The following is a 19,034-nucleotide window of genomic DNA, read 5'->3' as shown; positions in this document are numbered from 1 at the left end:
CGATTTTGGAAAATCTTCTAAATTTGTGTCGTCGTTAGAATCAGAAGATGAGTCGTTTTGTAACGGTTTTTAAGACGATGTTGAAGGAGTTGGCACAGATACAAATTTAGTACGCCGCTTTTCTTCCTCGATTGTTCTCTCTCCTTTTTATCAGTCAGTTTTTTGTCAACCCCCCCTAAGTAGCCAGGACGACCTGGCTCTCTTTGCCGCTGCAAGAAGATTCTATCTTCATTTATTTTTATTAACTCCTATTAAAAATATACCCTTTTTAGAAGTGCGTAAATCTAACGACATCTTGCCTGAATGAGTGATATTTGTTTACTAACAAAAAAGCAAGTAACTACAAGCTCATCAACACGTTTGCTCGCAGGCGTCTTAATGTAAAAGTACTAACATGTTTTGATGCAAGTCGGCACGGGTTGCAGTGGTCCTAAGTAAACGAAATTTTATTTATAAGTGTTTTGTCATTATTGAAACAAAATTAGAGGGTATGCGTTGAAAAATAACAACTTTAATTTTTTTGGGACACCCTAATCCATGTATTATATATATAAACCTTCCGGGAAAAAATCTCTAAATGATAGTGAAAACCCTATCAAACTCCGTTGCATAGCTTAGAAGAACTAAGCGAACAAACAGACAGACAGACGCGGATATTGACTTTGTTTTGTACTATTTAGAGATACCATTCCTCAAAATATTAATATGGAAACATGAAGCTTCTTACTGCGGTTTAGAGCCAAAGAATCTACCTAGATTTCATCGTTTATTCCATAATTTTAGGTCCTATAAATTTGGTACATTAAGGCAAGCGATCGCTCAAAACCTTTTTGCAAACTTGACATAATATGCCAAAAATTTGCTCGAGTGGATAGTCATTAAAAGCGATGAAAAAAACTAACCTGCAAACCTAACCCATTTAACCTAGTTTTTGTTTTATCACTTTTCATGACTTTATAACACTCTTTAAAGGTGTGTAAGGAGTGCATGATTCTGTTTGAGTTCGTTTTTGCTACCAGCGAAAAAAAAAAATAATAAACAGTAATTGTTGATTGAAGTACTAGTACATATTGAATTATTTGGCGTGTTAGAAATAAGCTGACGGTCCAGAGCGTCTGACCGGACATCAGAAGGTGCGGGTTCAATTCCCGTCGGCGGCATTTATTTTTACTCGGGAGATATTTTCAATTTGTATTGATATTACAGGCGACTAATTATTGCTTATAATAATTTATTATTGCTACCAGCGTAAGGAGTGCTTGATTCTGTTTTGAGTTGGTTCGATTGGATTTCCCTAAAATACACTATTATTGTAGAGATAAGAATCGTATAATACACAGAGTAGGCTTTTTATACAGGGTGCGGCAGAGAGGACGGACGGTTTTAAAAAAATCATAAAATAGTTGATTTTTACTCAAAAACAAATTTATTGATGGAATCAGGTTCGCGAGGAAATAGCATTTGAGACAGTCAAGTGTGGAAAATCACATCAGGCATGTGGTGGCCGAAATCGTTGATGCAGTGCTGGAGGCGTTCTTGGAACTTGTCGAACGCGTTCAACATTTTCAGGAGTTCGAACTGTTCGCGGAGCTCCTCTTGGTCTTCTGTTGATCAGTTCACCACGCCTGCAAAGTGATTCAACCCAACGAAGGATGGTGTTTCGAGAGGGAACAGCTCTATTCCGATGAATGTTGAAGTGGCGACGAAACTCACGCTGTACGACGGTGACTGACTCATTATTTCGGACGAAACAATCATAGGCGAAAACGCGGTGCTCCACCGTCCACGGCTCCATGACGACAACTGGTAAAACAATGTTAGGAACTAACGAGTCAAGCGGCACCCCCCCCAACTCTCTCGTAGACGGAGGGGGAGAGTACTAGCCATCTCAAAAACGTCCGTCCTCTCTGCCGCACCCTGTATTTCGCTTTAAATTTAAGTTTATGGCACATTATTCTGGACACAGAATAATAGTTGTGTGATGTTGACTTTTTTCCATGATTGCTGTATTTTTGTGTAGAAAAACTTTTTGTAAGGAATTAGACTGTTTTTCAAGTCATAGATGACTTTTCAATTGCAACCATACAAAAAGTTGGATCATACAAATGGTTAAGTTAATATTGTGTATGGACTACTATACTACTATATTTTGTATGTAGTCTTCTTCTCAAGTTGGTTCCTCTTTGCTGTGGATCGTGACCCCTACTCTAATTTTGTATTTAAGTAATACGTGTATGTAGATACATACATATTATGTAGCTATGTACTCAGCCAATTACTTATATGTATTTAGTTCATAATTTTTTAGTTTTTATTTAATAAGTTTGTTACATATCAACATTGTTGTACTTATTCATAATATGAATGAATAATAAATTGTGTTTCAATCATAGTAACATTCAAGGTGCAGAATATAGTATGTATGTAAATCTTGTTGTATTTAGAACTTTATCTTTAAAGCCTGTGACAGACCACGCTAATTCTCATGGCTTTGCCTATTTCAGCATATCGCTCGTCATACATTCCCATTGGGATTGATGACGAGAGATATGCTGAAATGGGCCAAGCCATGATGTGTATAGCGTAATTTATCAGCCCCATAAAGCAATAAGTAATGCGTATTACAAAAATTATAATTTTATGTAAAATGGGTTATTATATTATAAGATACACAAGCGTACTTTATTAAAAAAAATGTAATTAAACACTGGTTTTTATTATTTTGACTGTGTGAAAACACCACCTATAACAAATTCAGCATAATATTTTTTAAAACAAAAATAAAGTGTTTATACTTAATGTAAGTAATACAAATTGAAAAAGTCATAACATAAGGACTACGAGAAAACAATGTGTTTGTAACACTTAGGTCGGGTTGTTTCACAGAATTTGAACAATTCATCAAAATTCAAAGTTCTACGAAAGTTATTATTTCAACATGTTCTGATTGTTTCATAGTACTTTCATAATAACAGAACTTGAATAGGACTTTCACAGAACTTGAATATTAAATTTGATGAATTGTTCGAATTCTGTGAAACATTGTGATCAAACGGCAAGCAGTTGAAAGGTTCCCGTTAAATGCCAAATTAAATGTTTCAGCTTTTGAACAAATTGTGATCAGCAGAAGAGGACAACTGTCGTGTTGTTGAGCTTGTCAGCTTATTACAATTTGATAGAAAGCTGAAACGCATCTAGAATCGGCATTTAACGGGGACCTTTCAAGTGTAAAAAAAAAACAAAAAGGCATTGAATGGCCATTTGATGATCTTGTCACACATGAATTTTTGCAAAACAATTGGGCCTAAATATTAAAAACATAATATCTAAGGCTAGCTTTACGTTCACAAGTTAAATTTACGACTGATGTAAGTTTTTGATAAGTTACTCACAAGTGCGTTTACATATTCGTCCAAAATATGGTAATTAATGCTCAAGTTGTTTGGAAGTTTAACTTATATAAGTGCTCACAGCGACCGATACACTTGTTAGTTAAATTACATTAACCCCTCCGACATTTCGCGAACTTGAAGCTAAGATGTCTTAACCGAAATGTCAATTTCACGAAAACGTTGTCTTATTACCGCCTCACAATCAAAGCTCTATAAATGAAACATTACTGAACGGAGCCGAATAGTAAAAACTGTTTTAGAAAGGTTACAAAATAGGCTTTCAAATTGTTGTATCATAAATAAATATTAACATTTGTAAATATTTAAATTTAGAATGGAAACATGAAAAATAGGTTAAAAATGACTCACGTCATGTTTTTAGGTGAAAATGGTACTAAAATCACAGATTATGTAAACAAAAATATTTATTCTATTGTATATATGTGTAATAAACACTTTTATCACCTCATTTTTTTATCATTTCATATAAAAATATTTTATAAAAATTTAATATGTGAAGCGCGCGGCGCTACCGGCAGACATTTTGCGCGGATAAAAATTTTGTGTCAATTATGCGACTGTCAGCAGATTCCTGTTTTGTATTTCCATAGACAACTTGGTAGTGATGTGTAGCTTGATCTATAATCGACCTTTTAGTTTTTGTTTGAGGGATGTAACTAAAATAATAACGGAGTAAGAACGATTTCTATGGAGAGACACGCGTTGACGTGTAAACACGCTTATTGTACTTGACTGCTGTCGTATTTTTAACGCATATATCTGCTTACGTTGCTGAGGGGTTAAGATGGCTTCCTGTCAACGAGTTGCTGCTGTCATAATTTACACAATTTTGTCAATAAAGACGAAAGGACCTAAAGACAGTGAAGTTGTTGGAATAGCAGTTGGATGAGAGAATAAATTCCAGCCGCTTTCGTTCCATTAAGCATGGAGGACCAGTGGCAGTTCTTTAATTTTATCAGAATGACAGCAACCAACTTTGAATATGTCATGCTACAAATTTAAAAAAATCTAGGTTAGAAAGGAGTGGACTGCTAATCAAAAAGAAGGAAGCTCATTTTCAGAAAGCTTTTTATCACCTGAAAAATAAATGATATCTCTTTGCCTTTTTGGAATCAGAAAATTTTCTTTCCGATACATTCGTTTTTGTAGTGTTATTTGGGTTAATTTTTAAGATAAAAATCTCTATTTTCTTATATGAATAAGTTTAGATTCTTTTAATAGCTAAAAAAACTTGCTACAGTCGAAATTACCTAAAAAGTGCCATAATTGATGATTTTGAACTTTGCTAGATTTTTAATAAAAAAAAGTCAACTATATATTCATATATTTTTGTTATTAAAAACCTAAGGACGCGTTGTTTCGGAGAATTTGAACAATTCATCAAATTTCAACATTCATTTTCGAGTTCTGTGAAAGATTTTTTCAAGTTCTGTTTTAATTTCAGTTTTGTCAAGCAACAAGCCTATAATGATATAATAACAGAACTTGAATAGGACTTTCACAGAACCCGGAAATGAACGTTGAAATTTGATGAATTGTTCAAATTCTCCGAAACAACCCGTCCTAAGATTTGATATAGATATAGTTTTGAAACGAATCAAATTTTGGAATCATTTTATTAAAAAAAGGCTCCTGCTAATATAGGAGCCTGTGAGACTACACTTCCAGGGTAGTGTTATTAAAAAATGACATCCATACTTAAAGGTTTAAATCATAGAAAAAACGTGTATTGGTGATATCGATGCTTACGTCCTATACACGGTTTTATGTGCTAAACCACGCTGAGCTCGATATCCCAACCAAGCCGAGCTTAAAAGCAACTGACCTTAGTGAAAAGAGTTGTACGGAGTAGCGAGGAAACATATAACATTGGTAAATCCATAGTATCCGATTTAAAAGGTAAAAAGAAAAAAAATTTATGAAACTATGTAACATCTACTTTAAAAGGTCCTGAAAAATGTTAAACTCTCGAATGTTCCGAAAATTCAGCTGTTTCTTAAAGATTCCGGTAATCTGAAAATTTGTTGAACCGAAAAGGCTCAGTTTTTAGTTGTTGGTATTATAGGAACTATATTATGCCACCGGCAGATCACATGTGACAACCGCATAGAAAAGTGTTAACATATACTACTCATTAAGATGAGTCGGAGTCACATTCTTCAAGCTTTAACTTCTTGGGTGTACAAGGTTCATAGCTGGGTTTTTCTTGTTGGGATTTTGGAACCGGGCTTTGCTTAAGCCAGGAGCTCATCAAACTCCTGGATCCCGGCTCCCTGTTCTTCTGTGACGTCCGCACGAGGCCGGCGGAGATGGGCTGGTTGCAATCGGCGACCTTATGGCGGGAGTTGTTGACCGCTGTGGACACGGGGTACCAGCAAAGGTCCGTACTTGTAGTTGTTAAACCCTTGGCAAATGGAATATCCGGATTTAGCCAGTCCTGTAACAGACACAGTAAGGTTAACAAAGGAACAAAAATTATTATAAAAACCTTTCTTATGAGGTCTTATAGATATTTTTTCTATGAGTACCGAAACAAGAGTTTCAATTATCAATTATTTCAATTATTATATTTATCCCAACGAGCAATACGGCAAAGTACCAAAAGACACACACATACTTGGGACCTAAATTGTACAACAAAATCCCCCCTGAATTAAACATTAAAACTTGTAATATTTCATACATAGGCCCAATAATAACTAAATGGCTGATTGGACTGGGCAGAGGAGAATCTGAAAAAATGTTAAAAAACGTAATAAATAGACATAGACTAATCAGACACTATATATATATCTTCCATTATTCTAATTATTGCTCATACACAATTGAAACATACACAACAGCTCAAGTTCGACTCTATCATAAGATTGTAACGATTAAACATCACAAATTAAAACATTAATGAGATATATTATAGACATAGACAAATCACACACTTACTTTCACATATTTTTTGGTTTCTTGGAACGGGCAATTTGCCTAGTTAGGAACCAATAATTTCGACCTGATAAAGTACAATAATCAATAATCACAAAATATTTTAATTATATCTTGTATCATATTGTACTGTGTGTAAATTTAAATGAATAAATAAATTTAAAAAAATTAAAAAAAAATTGGTGGAAAGATTAAGGTTGGAAATTACTTGGCTATTCAAATCAAGTCACTAAACACAGCTAAAGTCATTATTATTTTTTTAATGTCAATATCACACAAACCTCCGGCAAGAAGGACTGGACATGAACTAATGGGGAGGCACTATAATATTTGTGTTGTATTCTAATAATCTTCTGTATAAATAAAAGGAAATGTTCATACGTGTGTGCTCCCTAGACCAAGAAACTACTCCATCGATTTGGCTGAAAATTTGTTCTTATTGATGCCAGGAGTGTTTAGAGATTGGTTTGAATGGTAGAATAAGTTGGAGACGCCCGAGGAAGACAAGGCAAGATCAAGTGAGTCAATAGCGAAACCATTCACAATCCTGAGCAACGTTCAATCCAGGTACATGTCAGCTACGGTTCCATGATATTTCATCAAAATGAAAATTCAACACACCTTTAAAAAGTGATGATACAAAAACTAGGTTACATAGGTAACTAAATTTTTCATAACTTTATATCACTTTGTGTAGGTGTATTGAATTGTCATTTTCATGACATACCCGGTCACTGTCAGTTATATAATAATATGTATATAGTGAAACTCTCTTAAGAAGTTTTCCAAGGGACTGGATAAAAATAACTTAAGCGGGAAAACCTTACATGTGGTATAAATTGGGCCATTTTAAAATTCAGTATTCAAGGGACCGAAAAAACATAACTTCTTAAACATGAAAAAAATCTTAAGCGAGTTTCAGTGTATCATGTAAAAGCCCATTCGTACGGATATATGTAATTTAATCTTTGAAAATCTCCTTTTAATGATAATTAAATAAATAAAAATTTGAGAATCAACATATTAATAAAATGTACATACGGCCACTTGTTGTTCTCCATTGAGAAAGACGGGCATACGGTGATGTAGCCAACTCATAGTCTCATCGGCTTCCCTCGTGATGACAGAGTACGAATACAGGGTGCCGCAGTCCTCCTCCTCCCCCTCCCCCTCCCCCTCCCGCTCCCAGGCCCCGTACAGCCCCGCCATCAGGAGCAAGCGGGGACCACTCCACCCGTTGTGCCGCCGTTGGGCCAGCGCCCAGGTAGATGAGTCCTCCATCTGTACCCAGGAATATAACATATATTTATTATTGCTATGGTCTGTAGTGGCAGTTTGTTGTATGCTGAAGGCACTGCCATATACAGGGTGTATCGGCAAGTACCCGACAAATTTTAACCAGCTTTTCCTTAGCACATTTGGAGTAAAAAATGTTATGGGCACTTTGCTGTCCGGTAACATTTTTTTTCAATTAAAAACAAAAAATGATAAAAAAATCCACACTCCGTCACTGTCATTGGCATTGTTTCTCGTGTTCAACAGCTGTTATAAGCAAGTGTGTCAAAAAGCGTGTTCGCTCTTTCATACACACTAAATAATAATAGCTAAAAATGAGACGAATGGTGCCATGCCATTTCATTGTGATCGTAAAAGCGCGCTAATGTAGGTACGTACGTATATTATTTAACGAAACTCGAATAAAATATTGCCAAGTGGGTTTTCAAACTTTGACAAAGGATAAAACAGTGGTGACATGTGGTGAAAATATGAATAGTAAATTTTTTATTAAAAAAAAATGTTACCGGACAGCAAAGTGCCCATTACATTTTTTACTCCAAATGTGCTAAGGAATAGCTGGTTAAAGTTTGTCGGATACGTGCCGATACACTCTGTATAATATGGTGTATTTGGGCAATTTTTATGAGTAGGTACCGCTCAAGAGTCTGGAGCAAGTGAAACTATTTCATCTCCAGTTGAGTTGTTAGGCTGCAGGTAGTGAGAGGAAGGAGAAGGTGACATACCTTGCTGTTCAGGTCTAGGCACCAAACACGGCTAAAGCCATTTCAAACAATGTTATGATTCGGAACGGTGGTCTTTCACCAGAGTGTTACTGAAAGTATCTACCACTCTGGTACCGCAAATACTCTATATGTTATTTAAAATTAATAAATTGTGAAATAACTCAAATTAAATTTACCATGCTGGGATTTGAACCCGCGACCTCCGGATTTGTGGCCAAGGATCATAACCACGGAGGCTGTTGTCGTGTTTTTGGGTATCAAAAGTCTCCCTTGTGTGACTATGTGATGGATCAGTAAGCTCCTTGATTCCGGACCCAGAGGTTGCGGGTACCCTTAGGAAATATTGCAGACGTGTACTTTTCTCAACTTTCCCTCCACGCTTCCTTCAAAATAAATAAATCTACAAATGCATTGCTTGTGTTTCAAACTTGTTATTCGACTTTGGAAAAGAAAATTCTATTGAAAATTAAAAAAATTGATTTTACATATATCTTCTATCTATATAAATAAAAATGTAAATGTTTGTTTGTTCAAAATCTTAAATCTCCAAAAGTTCTTCACTGATTGCTTTCAAATTTTGACACAACTTTGCATTCGAATACGCATCTGTGTTTTATATACCTATATTATATAGATGTAACCTGTGACCGTTAATACATGGTTTTTGTCATCTGTAACAGGTAAAATCATGCTTTTTATGAAAAACAGCACCATCTTTTGAACAAACATGCTTTTTTTTAAAAGAGCACTATCTTTTGGACGTAAAAGAAACTCGCGCTATTGTTTCTCTATCTGCACAGCAATGCGTGGTGTGGAACAGCTAGTACAATAATAAAAGAATTCATTGTAAAGAATTTCAAATATGCAAATACACTTGTCCCTTTTTTGGCTAAAAACAATTAGTGAAAGCAAGACAAAAGGCTGATTCTCAGTTATCATTTGGCAATCCTAAATGTGTGTTATTTGCGCAAACTATAATAATATATTACATAACCTTGACTCCTTCATCCTGACGATGGAAGATGTAGTAGGGTTGTTTGGAAGAGTTGGTAGTTTGCCACTCGTAAAATCCTTCTGCTAAAATCACACATCTATTGCCCTCCCTCAAGGCACTCCCAAAGAGCTTGGATGTTGTGAGTCCTTCCAGTCTGCAATTATTAGTCGATAGGCCGTGAGACTTGTAACTGCCCTGGAAATTATTACAACTAAACATTCTCATGATTTATTAAAACAATTGTCCACTTTTTTATTTTTGATAATTTTTACAATTTTTTTTAAATGTATGTACATATTATATTAAATCCCTTTCAGAACCAGCTGATACGATTGTGAGGGTTCATTTATAAAAATATTGTGATAAATATTTGCGATTTGTTACAGTGTTTTCTAAATTTTTAAATTTTCAATGAGATAATGTCACTCTAATAACACCAGCTATTAATTTTAGCTATGTTTGAGCTCGCAATGTCATTGTGTTTGAGTATATTTTTAAATATTTTATATAGGTGAAGCAACTGAAAGATCACCAAATGATGAAGGATGCAACAATAATGCTATCGGAGATGGATAGGTTTCGGAAATAGAAGGATATTTGATTTGAAGATGAGGACCCCGTTGCTGGTAGGTGTATATATTTGCAACCACCAAATGGAGCACTTTGAATTGCACTTGGATCAAATCCATAAAATGGACCCTAAAAACAATAATACACTTTTTAGACTTGGGTTTGGTAAATTCTTGGTTGCTGTACTGTGAAAAAGCCAAAAAACGGCAAATAAAAACTTTGGACTTTTGAAGGTTGGTTGCTTACCAGAACTTTTTTTTTTTTTTTTAAAGAAAGACAAAGATTCCCGGGTTACGAATAACCTGACAATATTTGAAAATCTCCTACTACCACCACAGTGAGCTGAAAATGTTGCTTGTGTTGTGATGGAGGACTTAGCCAGCCGAGGAATTGAACACACTACGCCCGAGTGGGACCCAAGCGCGATGTCAACTCGGCCACCGACCGGTCAAATTGTTAGAATGAAAAAGAAAATCACATTAAAATCTGAACGAAGAAGAATGTGAGCATACCCAAAGTAAACAATACAAGCACAAGGCTGTAAATCTGACAATAACCGATATGATGGTTATGACCATTTGGCAATACAAGCTTATAAATCTGCCATTTTTTTAAACTATGGTAAATAATTATATAATAAATGTTTCTTGAATTTAACCTTTCCGGGAGTATGGACGCTAATGAACGACGGTACACACTTTCGCCAAAGGAGTATGGACGGCTATGGACGACAGGGGTCGCATATTCTAATTCGATGCATATTCTGTAAATATGCATCGTATTGTCATCTATGGGCATTTTCCTATTCCTAAAAAATGTATTCTTTAATTTATGTAAAAAAACTCACTCCCCAGAGCACGGCCAGCATTACGTAACTTACTCCAGGAAAGGTTAATTATTAATACCTTACTAATGGAGAATAACTCATTATTAGGAAGGGAGTATTATCGTGATTTGTATGCATTAAATAGTTTCAGGAATACTACTATAAACATAGACATTCAAATTAATGAACATACATGTACAGAATAACAGATACAAAAAAAAAAGATCTAACAGAAAATTTAAAAAAAAAACATACATTTTCAAAAGCATAAAAAATTATACCACACAAACAATTGAGGTAAAATTATTATTCTCAAAAATTTTATAGTTTAGCTTGTATTTCTTTAGTGAGTTTGTTAAAACATTTATAGCTCAGTACATATGTGTAACGGTTTTGTGCAGTTGTTGTATTGGGTTTAGGGATTAACTAGTTTGACTAGTCTGTAGTTAGTAATAAGATAGATCATATAACTGTACAGCGCCCTTGAGGTGATTTTTCACAAAAACACCGCTATACAAATCACCAAATATTATTATTATTTATCCCGTGGTTCTCCGTCTGGTGCTCAATGACTATTATTAGTTTATCTTTGTGGATTTGAAATAATGCATTTTTGATAGATTCTATTTAATTGTAAAACTTTAAATTCGCTGAATAATTCACGAGTTGAATAATATGATGGTTTTTTAGAATTACTTTAACGAGTCTTCTTTGGACTACTTCCAGTGCCATCTTCAGGATTTTTCCTTATATGGTAAGTATATATATATCTATATTGTATATCTTTATATATCCTGGGTTGATCTAACCCTAAACTAAACTAACTAACTAACTAACCATCACGCCGTTTCCCCGCAGGGGTAGGCAGAGAGGACGGACCGCCAAACAACTCGGTCTTGGCACACACTTCTTGCCTCATTCACATTCATACATCGTCTCATACATACTCTTCTATTATTCTGACTCTTGACATGGCCCGACTCTAGTATCTGATTCACTTGATCGTGCCATGTCTTCCTCGGGCGTCCCCGACTTCTGCTACCATTCACATTTGCATCATATATCCTCCTTACACTCCTATCTTCGCTCATTCGCTCTACATGCCCAAACCATCTAAGCGTCCCTTTCTTAATCTTACTCATTACGCTTACATCAGCCTTGCACTCTTTGCGGATCTCCACATTCCTCACACGATCAAACATGGTTTTACCACACATACGCCTCAGGGATCTCATTTCAACAGCATTCAATCTACTTTCATCCTTTCTTTGCCAGTTCCATGCCTCACTTCCATACATCAAGGTAGGTACCAGCACTCCGTTGTGGACTGCTAACTTCGCTTCTTTGGACAGTTTTTTGTTAGCGCCAACGGCGTTCAGTCCTCCATTAACGGAATTACCTGCATTTACCCTTCTTTCAATATCTCTGTCAGCCTTCCCATCTCTCGTAAACATACTTCCTAAATACACAAACTCATCCACCTGCTCCAAGTATTCCTCATTCACAATTATATTGCACACTGTTTTCGTACTCTCTCTTTCAAACACCATTACTCTAGACTTACTTACATTCATCATTAACTCATTCTTCATGCATACTTCGTTCATCCTAGACACGAGAGACTGTAGATCTTCTATACTATTAGCAATCAGCACCGCATCATCAGCATACAACAGGGAACATACTTTCAAATTATTCAAATTCGCGCCCAATCCCACCTCTTTCAATTCTTGCATACAATTATCCATGTATAGATTGAATAACCACGGTGACATTACGCAGCCTTGTTTAACACCTTTTGTGATATCAAACCACCCCGTAAAACCACCGTTTACCCTAACACATGCAACGCTTCCCTCATACAGAGACGCGATTGCCTGAGTCAGATATGTATTCACTCCATTACTTGGACAACACCTTCCATAGCTTTTTCCTGTCGACTCGGTCGTATGCTTTTTGTAGATCTACAAAGGCACAGAAAAGTTTCTGGTTTTTTGCCAGAAACTTCTCAGTGAGCATACGCAATGAGAAGATCTGGTCCATGCACCCCCTTCCACTCATAAAAGCACCTTGCACATCCCATATTTTATCTTTTGTTTCCTTTCTTACTCTTTCAATCAAAATTCTACCATACAGCTTGCCAACTGAACTTAGCAGGCTAATAGCCCTATGATTCCCACATTCCATACGTGACCCTTTACCTTTGTATAATGGCATTATCACAGCCCTTCTCCAGTCTAAAGGCGTATAACCTTCCTTTAAACATTGGTTAAAAAGATTGCACAACCATGTGAGAATTATACGGCTACCTCCTTTAAAATATTCAGCAGCAATATTGTCAAACCCGACAGGCTTACCATTCTTCATACATTTAATCGAACTTTCTATCTCATCCATGCTAATTTCGGTAACATTCACTCCATCGTCATTCATATCTGATTCACCGCTGGAATCACTGTCACTCACTTCGCTTTCGAAGACTTCCTCGAAATAATTCATCCATCTCTCTTTTATTTTTTCCTCATTCGTCAACATTTTTCCATCTTTTGATTTTATCACTTTCATGCTTCCGTTTTCTGGGCCACTCCGGGACCTTTTGACTTCTTTCCAAAACAACTTAATGTTTTCTTGGAAATGGTTTGTCATTTTCATTCCTTCTTCCTCTTCCAGGCGTTTCTTTCGTTCTTTCACTCCAACTCTTACTTTTTTCTTACATTCCTTATATACTTCTTTCGCTCGATACTTCTCTTCGCTGGAAGCACTGCCAGCCGCAATCAGACATAACCATGCTTTCTTCTTCTCTGAGACCAGTGCTTTAATCTCATCATCCCACCATGCATCACCTTTCTTCCTACCTTGCGTACTTATTCCACAAACCTCCCTAGCAGATTCACAAAGACACACTTTTATGTGGTTCCATGTTTCGTCTATGCTTAGACCATCCATTTCCTTCGCATTCAATCTTATCTCTGCACAATTCATATACTTACTTCTCACATTATCATTTTGTAGTTTTTCTATTTTGACTCTTGTTGGAGTTAGTACCGTTTTCACTTTAGAGCGCCAACCGCGAAAGAGGTTTACTCTTGACACTACAAGAAAGTGGTCAGTTTCGACCTCAGCCCCTCTGAAAACTCTTGTGTCCTCGGTAACAGCTCTCAACCTAGAGTCAATTACTACAAAATCAATAATTGACCTCTCATTTCCTCTTTCCCACGTATATTGGTGGATACCTTTATGATCGAAGAAAGTATTCGACACAAACAGGTTCCACTCTAAACATACTTCAAGTATTCTGTTCCCGTTGTCATTCGTTCTTTTATCCCCAAACATACCTAAGACCGAATCAAATCCGTCACGTCTAATTCCCACCCACCCATTCAAATCGCCTGCCATTATAATCCTTTCGTTCATATTTTTTAGTCTCATTACATCATTCACACCAGTCCAAAAATCATCTTTCACTTCATCGCTTTCAGAATTGACAGGGGTGTAGCAAATAACAAGAAACACCCTTGTCAAACCGATTTTAAATCTGATCCACATTATTCTCGGACTTACACATTCATACTGCAACATACATTCAATCATTCTGGGAGACGTAGCGCTGCAACACCTTGACAAGCCCTCTCCGTATCTGGTCTCCCAGACCAAATGACGAGCCTATCATTATGCTGCATTGTACCGCTACCCTTTTTCATACTCTCTGTTATACACAGTACGTCCAAACATTTGCTCACCATTGTATCACATAGTTCGTTCATCTTTCTTTCCATTCCTCCTCTAATGTTCCATGTACCAATTCGACATTGATCACGTTCCGTCCTCCTCTTTGCGCCACCGAAGGGTTGGCGATGTGATGGATAGCGAACCTCATCGACATCTTTGTCGGCCATTCCCTTCCAAGTACTACATAAACATCTTACTTATACAACTTAACATATCGTTACACACATAAAAAAAAATACATATTTATACGCTTAATATAACATTTAACTTAATCCTAAACTCAACCAAAGAAAAAACTGTTCCAGAATGACTAAACAAATAAACTACCACTAAAAATAGATATTTTATCACTGTACAATTGTTTTAAAACACTCCATGTAGACAGCAAACCAAAGAGCGCGGGTTCAGTCCGATTTCATCCTTCATTTCCGATGTCATTATTTCACGCGCGGAAGGGCACGAGCGGTGGGGAGCGGAGGTTGCGGCAGGGGTTGCATGAGTCGCCAAATGACTCTCTTCTTGTCCGGGTTAAGGGTAGATTCCGAGAAACGACGATTCTGTGGCCTAAGCAATGTCATATGGCCCACATTCTATAACCGCACTGTATGCGTCGTACAGCGGGGTTTGCAGTATTGGTGCGGGTGGACGAGGGGCAAGGGGCAAGGGCCGAAGGGATGATCACATCTGGTGAATGTTCAAAGCACTGGTCTCGTATTATACACATTGGAATTCACACATCTTAGGATTAACAATATTATTTGTCACCTATTCTTAAAGTCGTTATACGTCCACACTGGTCACAGTAAAATTAGTTTTTAGTACACTTAAGCAATTTGAACACAGTAAGGAACATTTATTGACACTTTTAAGGGCGGAATGTATGAAATATCCCTTGTAATTGTCGAAGAAAGACGAGACCGACCAAAACGCGTCAGGCTGCTCCGAGAGCCCGACACTCTAACCCTATACATATGTAAAACCAGTGTAAGATCTTACACTACAATATGTAAAACAGGATATAACAATACTGATTAACATAATTTCAATAAAATCTTTGTTACCATCCCTAAAACCCCCTCCACAGTCTTAATGTTGCGGAAAGGTTTTGATACGCGAATTATGAATCTCAGCAACGAGGCAACCATTCAAGAAGAACTCTACTACTACTCAAGTATTTTTATAAAAAATGTCGAGGGAAAGAAAAAAACATCACTAAAAGTAAAATATAAAAATACTGATAAACATAGCATTGCAAAGGAAACATGAAATAATTGTCAAATAACTCCTACGCCAAGCTCAAGAGCTAGCACTCTTCATTGGAGTAGAAATTCAATAACTTATGTTTTTCACTATTACCTATGATTATCTAATTTTATGTACAATGTAACAATGTTATAAGTTAAACAATAAAAAAAAAAAAATAAAAAAAGGGTTCTTCAAAATATTTTCAGTTATCTAATCCTTTAACAGAGATGGTTTACCTTGTGCCACGGAGGAACCATTCCCCACATCATTGGTTTAATTATTTGTTCATCATTTTGTCCAGCCCCAAAGTTCCCGGCGGACACAATGACTGGAGTCACATCGGTAGGTGCAATATTATAGCTGGGAATGTATTCCTTGCCAAAGTTATACTCTTCGACCAAATCTGGCTTTTGGAAATTAACCTCACCAGCTCTTTTATATGCGCAAGCACACTGGACATCTGTGGCCCGCAAAGATCTAGAAAATTAAATCAATTTTGTGGTTAAGGCGATGCCCTACATAGTTATGCAATAACATGTATTTTTATAGCGATTTGTTTCTGGGGTATTATGCCGTGTTGCAATACCTCCTTATTTGATACTGCAATGCAGTCCGAAACGTTGGCTAAAGAAGGAGGTAGCGCAACATGGCATAATACCCCAGAAACAAATCACAACAGTTTTGGCCGTGAAAATCTCAAATCATGTATTTTTGGTTTGAAAATTTGATCGCTTAGAAATGTTTTAGATTATTTAATTAAATACTGCGAGTAGAACACATCTTGACCTTTGAAATAATCCAGTGCTTTTTTGATAAGTCTTTTTATAAGCCCAGAAAAAATAATGTATCATGCCTATAAAAACTGCTATAAAGTTCAAAATCTCTTACTTATGAACCCATTTTCGGTTATGGTTTTATTGTATAATGTGGCAAATTAAGTTCTTTATAAAATGATTGCAAAATATTTTGTGCCTGAACATCCGCAAAATAAAATAAAAGCCACTTTATGGCGATGTTTTTTTCTTGCATAAATCGAAACAGGCAGATGGTGTTCAGCGGGAATTTAAACCTAATCGCCATCTACATAAGGGGTGTTATTGTTAGCGAATCGATTTAAAATTTTACACGACGTAGTGCATTGCCAAGAGATAAAATTTTTTAATAGGCTTGTCGAATTCCGCTTCACGCTTAATATGCAAAAAAATTATAAATACCACTTGGTTTCAACTTAACCCTTAATTGCCGACGTGGGCGTCAGTCAGACGTTATGCATACATTTAATCCTATATTTCCCTCTCCTTCTGTCGTACCATTCCATCCCTCCAAGTACCTTTCTAGGATCTCTTGCTCTACCGATCAGTGTGCATTGCGTCATCGGTGCAGTAAGGTAGACGGGTGACCAGCAATAACGTAAGAATTTACTTGCCGTCTCTGAGGCAGGTTGACAGTATTGTAACAGTTAGTTCTCTTATAGAAACTTACAGGCTTATAGTCAACAATAATATGTAATTTTATGTGAAATAAACACATATATACTCTATTAGCCGTGCGAAAATACAGAACCTATTGAAAGTTCCCCTTTCTTGAAACAGATGGCAAGGGAACTTAATTTACCTCAATTAAAACAGAGAGTCGGTCAAGACAAACCTCCACCACCTCAACCAGAAGCAGTACATAACGAACCTGCTGTGACAGACAAGAAGAATTGTTTGGTATGTTCATATCAACTCAAAAGACTAAGGCTTTTTGCCTGTTAGTCATGTAAGAAACCCATATGCCTGGGTTGCAGCAATATGACCTTTCACCATTGTGAATTGGAAGCCTGCACAATTTTTTTGTTTAGATTTATGGACCTAGTTGGTGTTTAGTTTTATTCACCATTTACTTGCACATGCAAAAAAATAAGATTTTTTTTTTAAATTTTGTGTATATATTTTTTTAGTAAATAAATAAAAAAAGCTTGTTAAATTGCATTATTTTTGTCACATAAGTTAATAAAGTTCCTCTTATTCTGATTTTTTATTTTATTGAGCTTGTTATTATTTCTAAGATGAATAAAGGGTAAATATTTACCTACGACTACCGTTTTTACTACTACAAAAAATTGCCCCTTTAATAACGCCTGCTCGCGTCCCCTTTAGAGTTATATCCCAGTTTTCAAGTAGTTTGTGGGCTACGCTAGGTTTGTATAGACTGGTTTGTGATTTAATTCTACCTAATCCAACCTAACCTAACATGTACGGAATATTTTCTCAAACGGTAGTCGTAGGTAAATAATTACCGAATAAAGATATCCAGATAAAAATTTTGAACAGATTTTTCATGTTTGTACAAAATGTTGAAGGCAGTAAGTGGTACACAACAAAATCCATCCCTCAGGCGGGTCCTCAGCAATAGTGTACCTACTAATTCACGTCAACATTTAAAGGTTAACTACTACAAGAAACAACTATTATGTCGGGAGATGGTAAAAGATGTTCCAGTTTTTCTCAATTAAAGTTAAGTTTGGGGGTTAGGAAATACGCATAAATTATTAAAGTAACCCAAATTAACAACTTAAAAACCTATTTTGTGCATGTATACTTAAACCCCCGATGTCTCCATTAGATATTTAAGTTGAAATCAAATGTTCTTTAAAGAGCCTTTGAATGAAGCGGATTTAGACAACTTTACTAAAAACTGTTACAATGTCCATTGTATTATAAACTAAACTTACAATCCTGTGCGACCGCACATGTTTAAATATCAAAGAATACTCTGATCGTAAATGGACCACTCACACTCTGCTTTAGGCTTATAATCATAATATTATGACGTTTATAAAACAGTTGAAACACGGAATTAAATCTGACGTATCGAGTATTTTGTTTCAAAAATGGCGGGATGCTAGCCATTAGAGATGGTCGATATTCCTGTTGTCCCGATTAAAAGTAACCGGTTCATATGCTGTCACTGACGATCGATTTTCTCCGAAGTACCGATTATTTTTGGAGCTGGTTACTTTTGAAATACTTAAAAATCAATGACGTTCCGATATATTTTATATAGTCGCGCTGTAGAAATCTCAAAGTCGAAAGTCAATTGTAGTGCTTTCGATTCCGTAGTTTTAGTACTAAACTGCCACGCGTTGCATAAGGTGCTACCTGTAAGTAAATTGAATTAAAAAGGTGCCAAAATGCCCTCATGTGTGATGAGAAAATGGTTTCATTACCCTACAAACACTAGTAGAAGCCAAGAAATAAGATTTCGTTCGTAAATACACCCAAATTATTTTAATTGTTTCCCGAAGATTTTCAGCG

At 36.1% G+C, this 19,034-nt stretch overlaps 1 protein-coding gene across 1 annotated transcript; it reads right to left on the bottom strand.

Annotated features, from left to right (window-relative positions):
* Positions 1–5,410: 5,410 nt before the first annotated feature.
* LOC149417429 (abasic site processing protein HMCES) lies at positions 5,411–18,582 on the bottom strand. Its single transcript, XM_089640022.1, has 5 exons — positions 18,452–18,582; positions 15,972–16,212; positions 9,366–9,560; positions 7,392–7,631; positions 5,411–5,850 (listed from the first exon to the last, which is right to left on the bottom strand). Exons 1-5 carry the CDS (start codon positions 18,469–18,471, stop codon positions 5,548–5,550), a joined length of 999 nt encoding a protein of 332 aa, XP_089496148.1. The 5' UTR covers positions 18,472–18,582; the 3' UTR covers positions 5,411–5,547.
* Positions 18,583–19,034: the final 452 nt, after the last annotated feature.

The sequence above is a fragment of the Hesperophylax consimilis genome, chromosome 15, assembly GCF_061612785.1.
Source record: "Hesperophylax consimilis isolate HC1 chromosome 15, BYU_Hcon_1.0, whole genome shotgun sequence".
In the NCBI taxonomy this organism is placed as follows: Eukaryota; Metazoa; Arthropoda; class Insecta; order Trichoptera; family Limnephilidae; genus Hesperophylax; species Hesperophylax consimilis.
The sequence above is the reverse complement of the archived record's forward strand: the minus strand, read 5'-3'. Positions and strand labels throughout refer to the sequence as shown.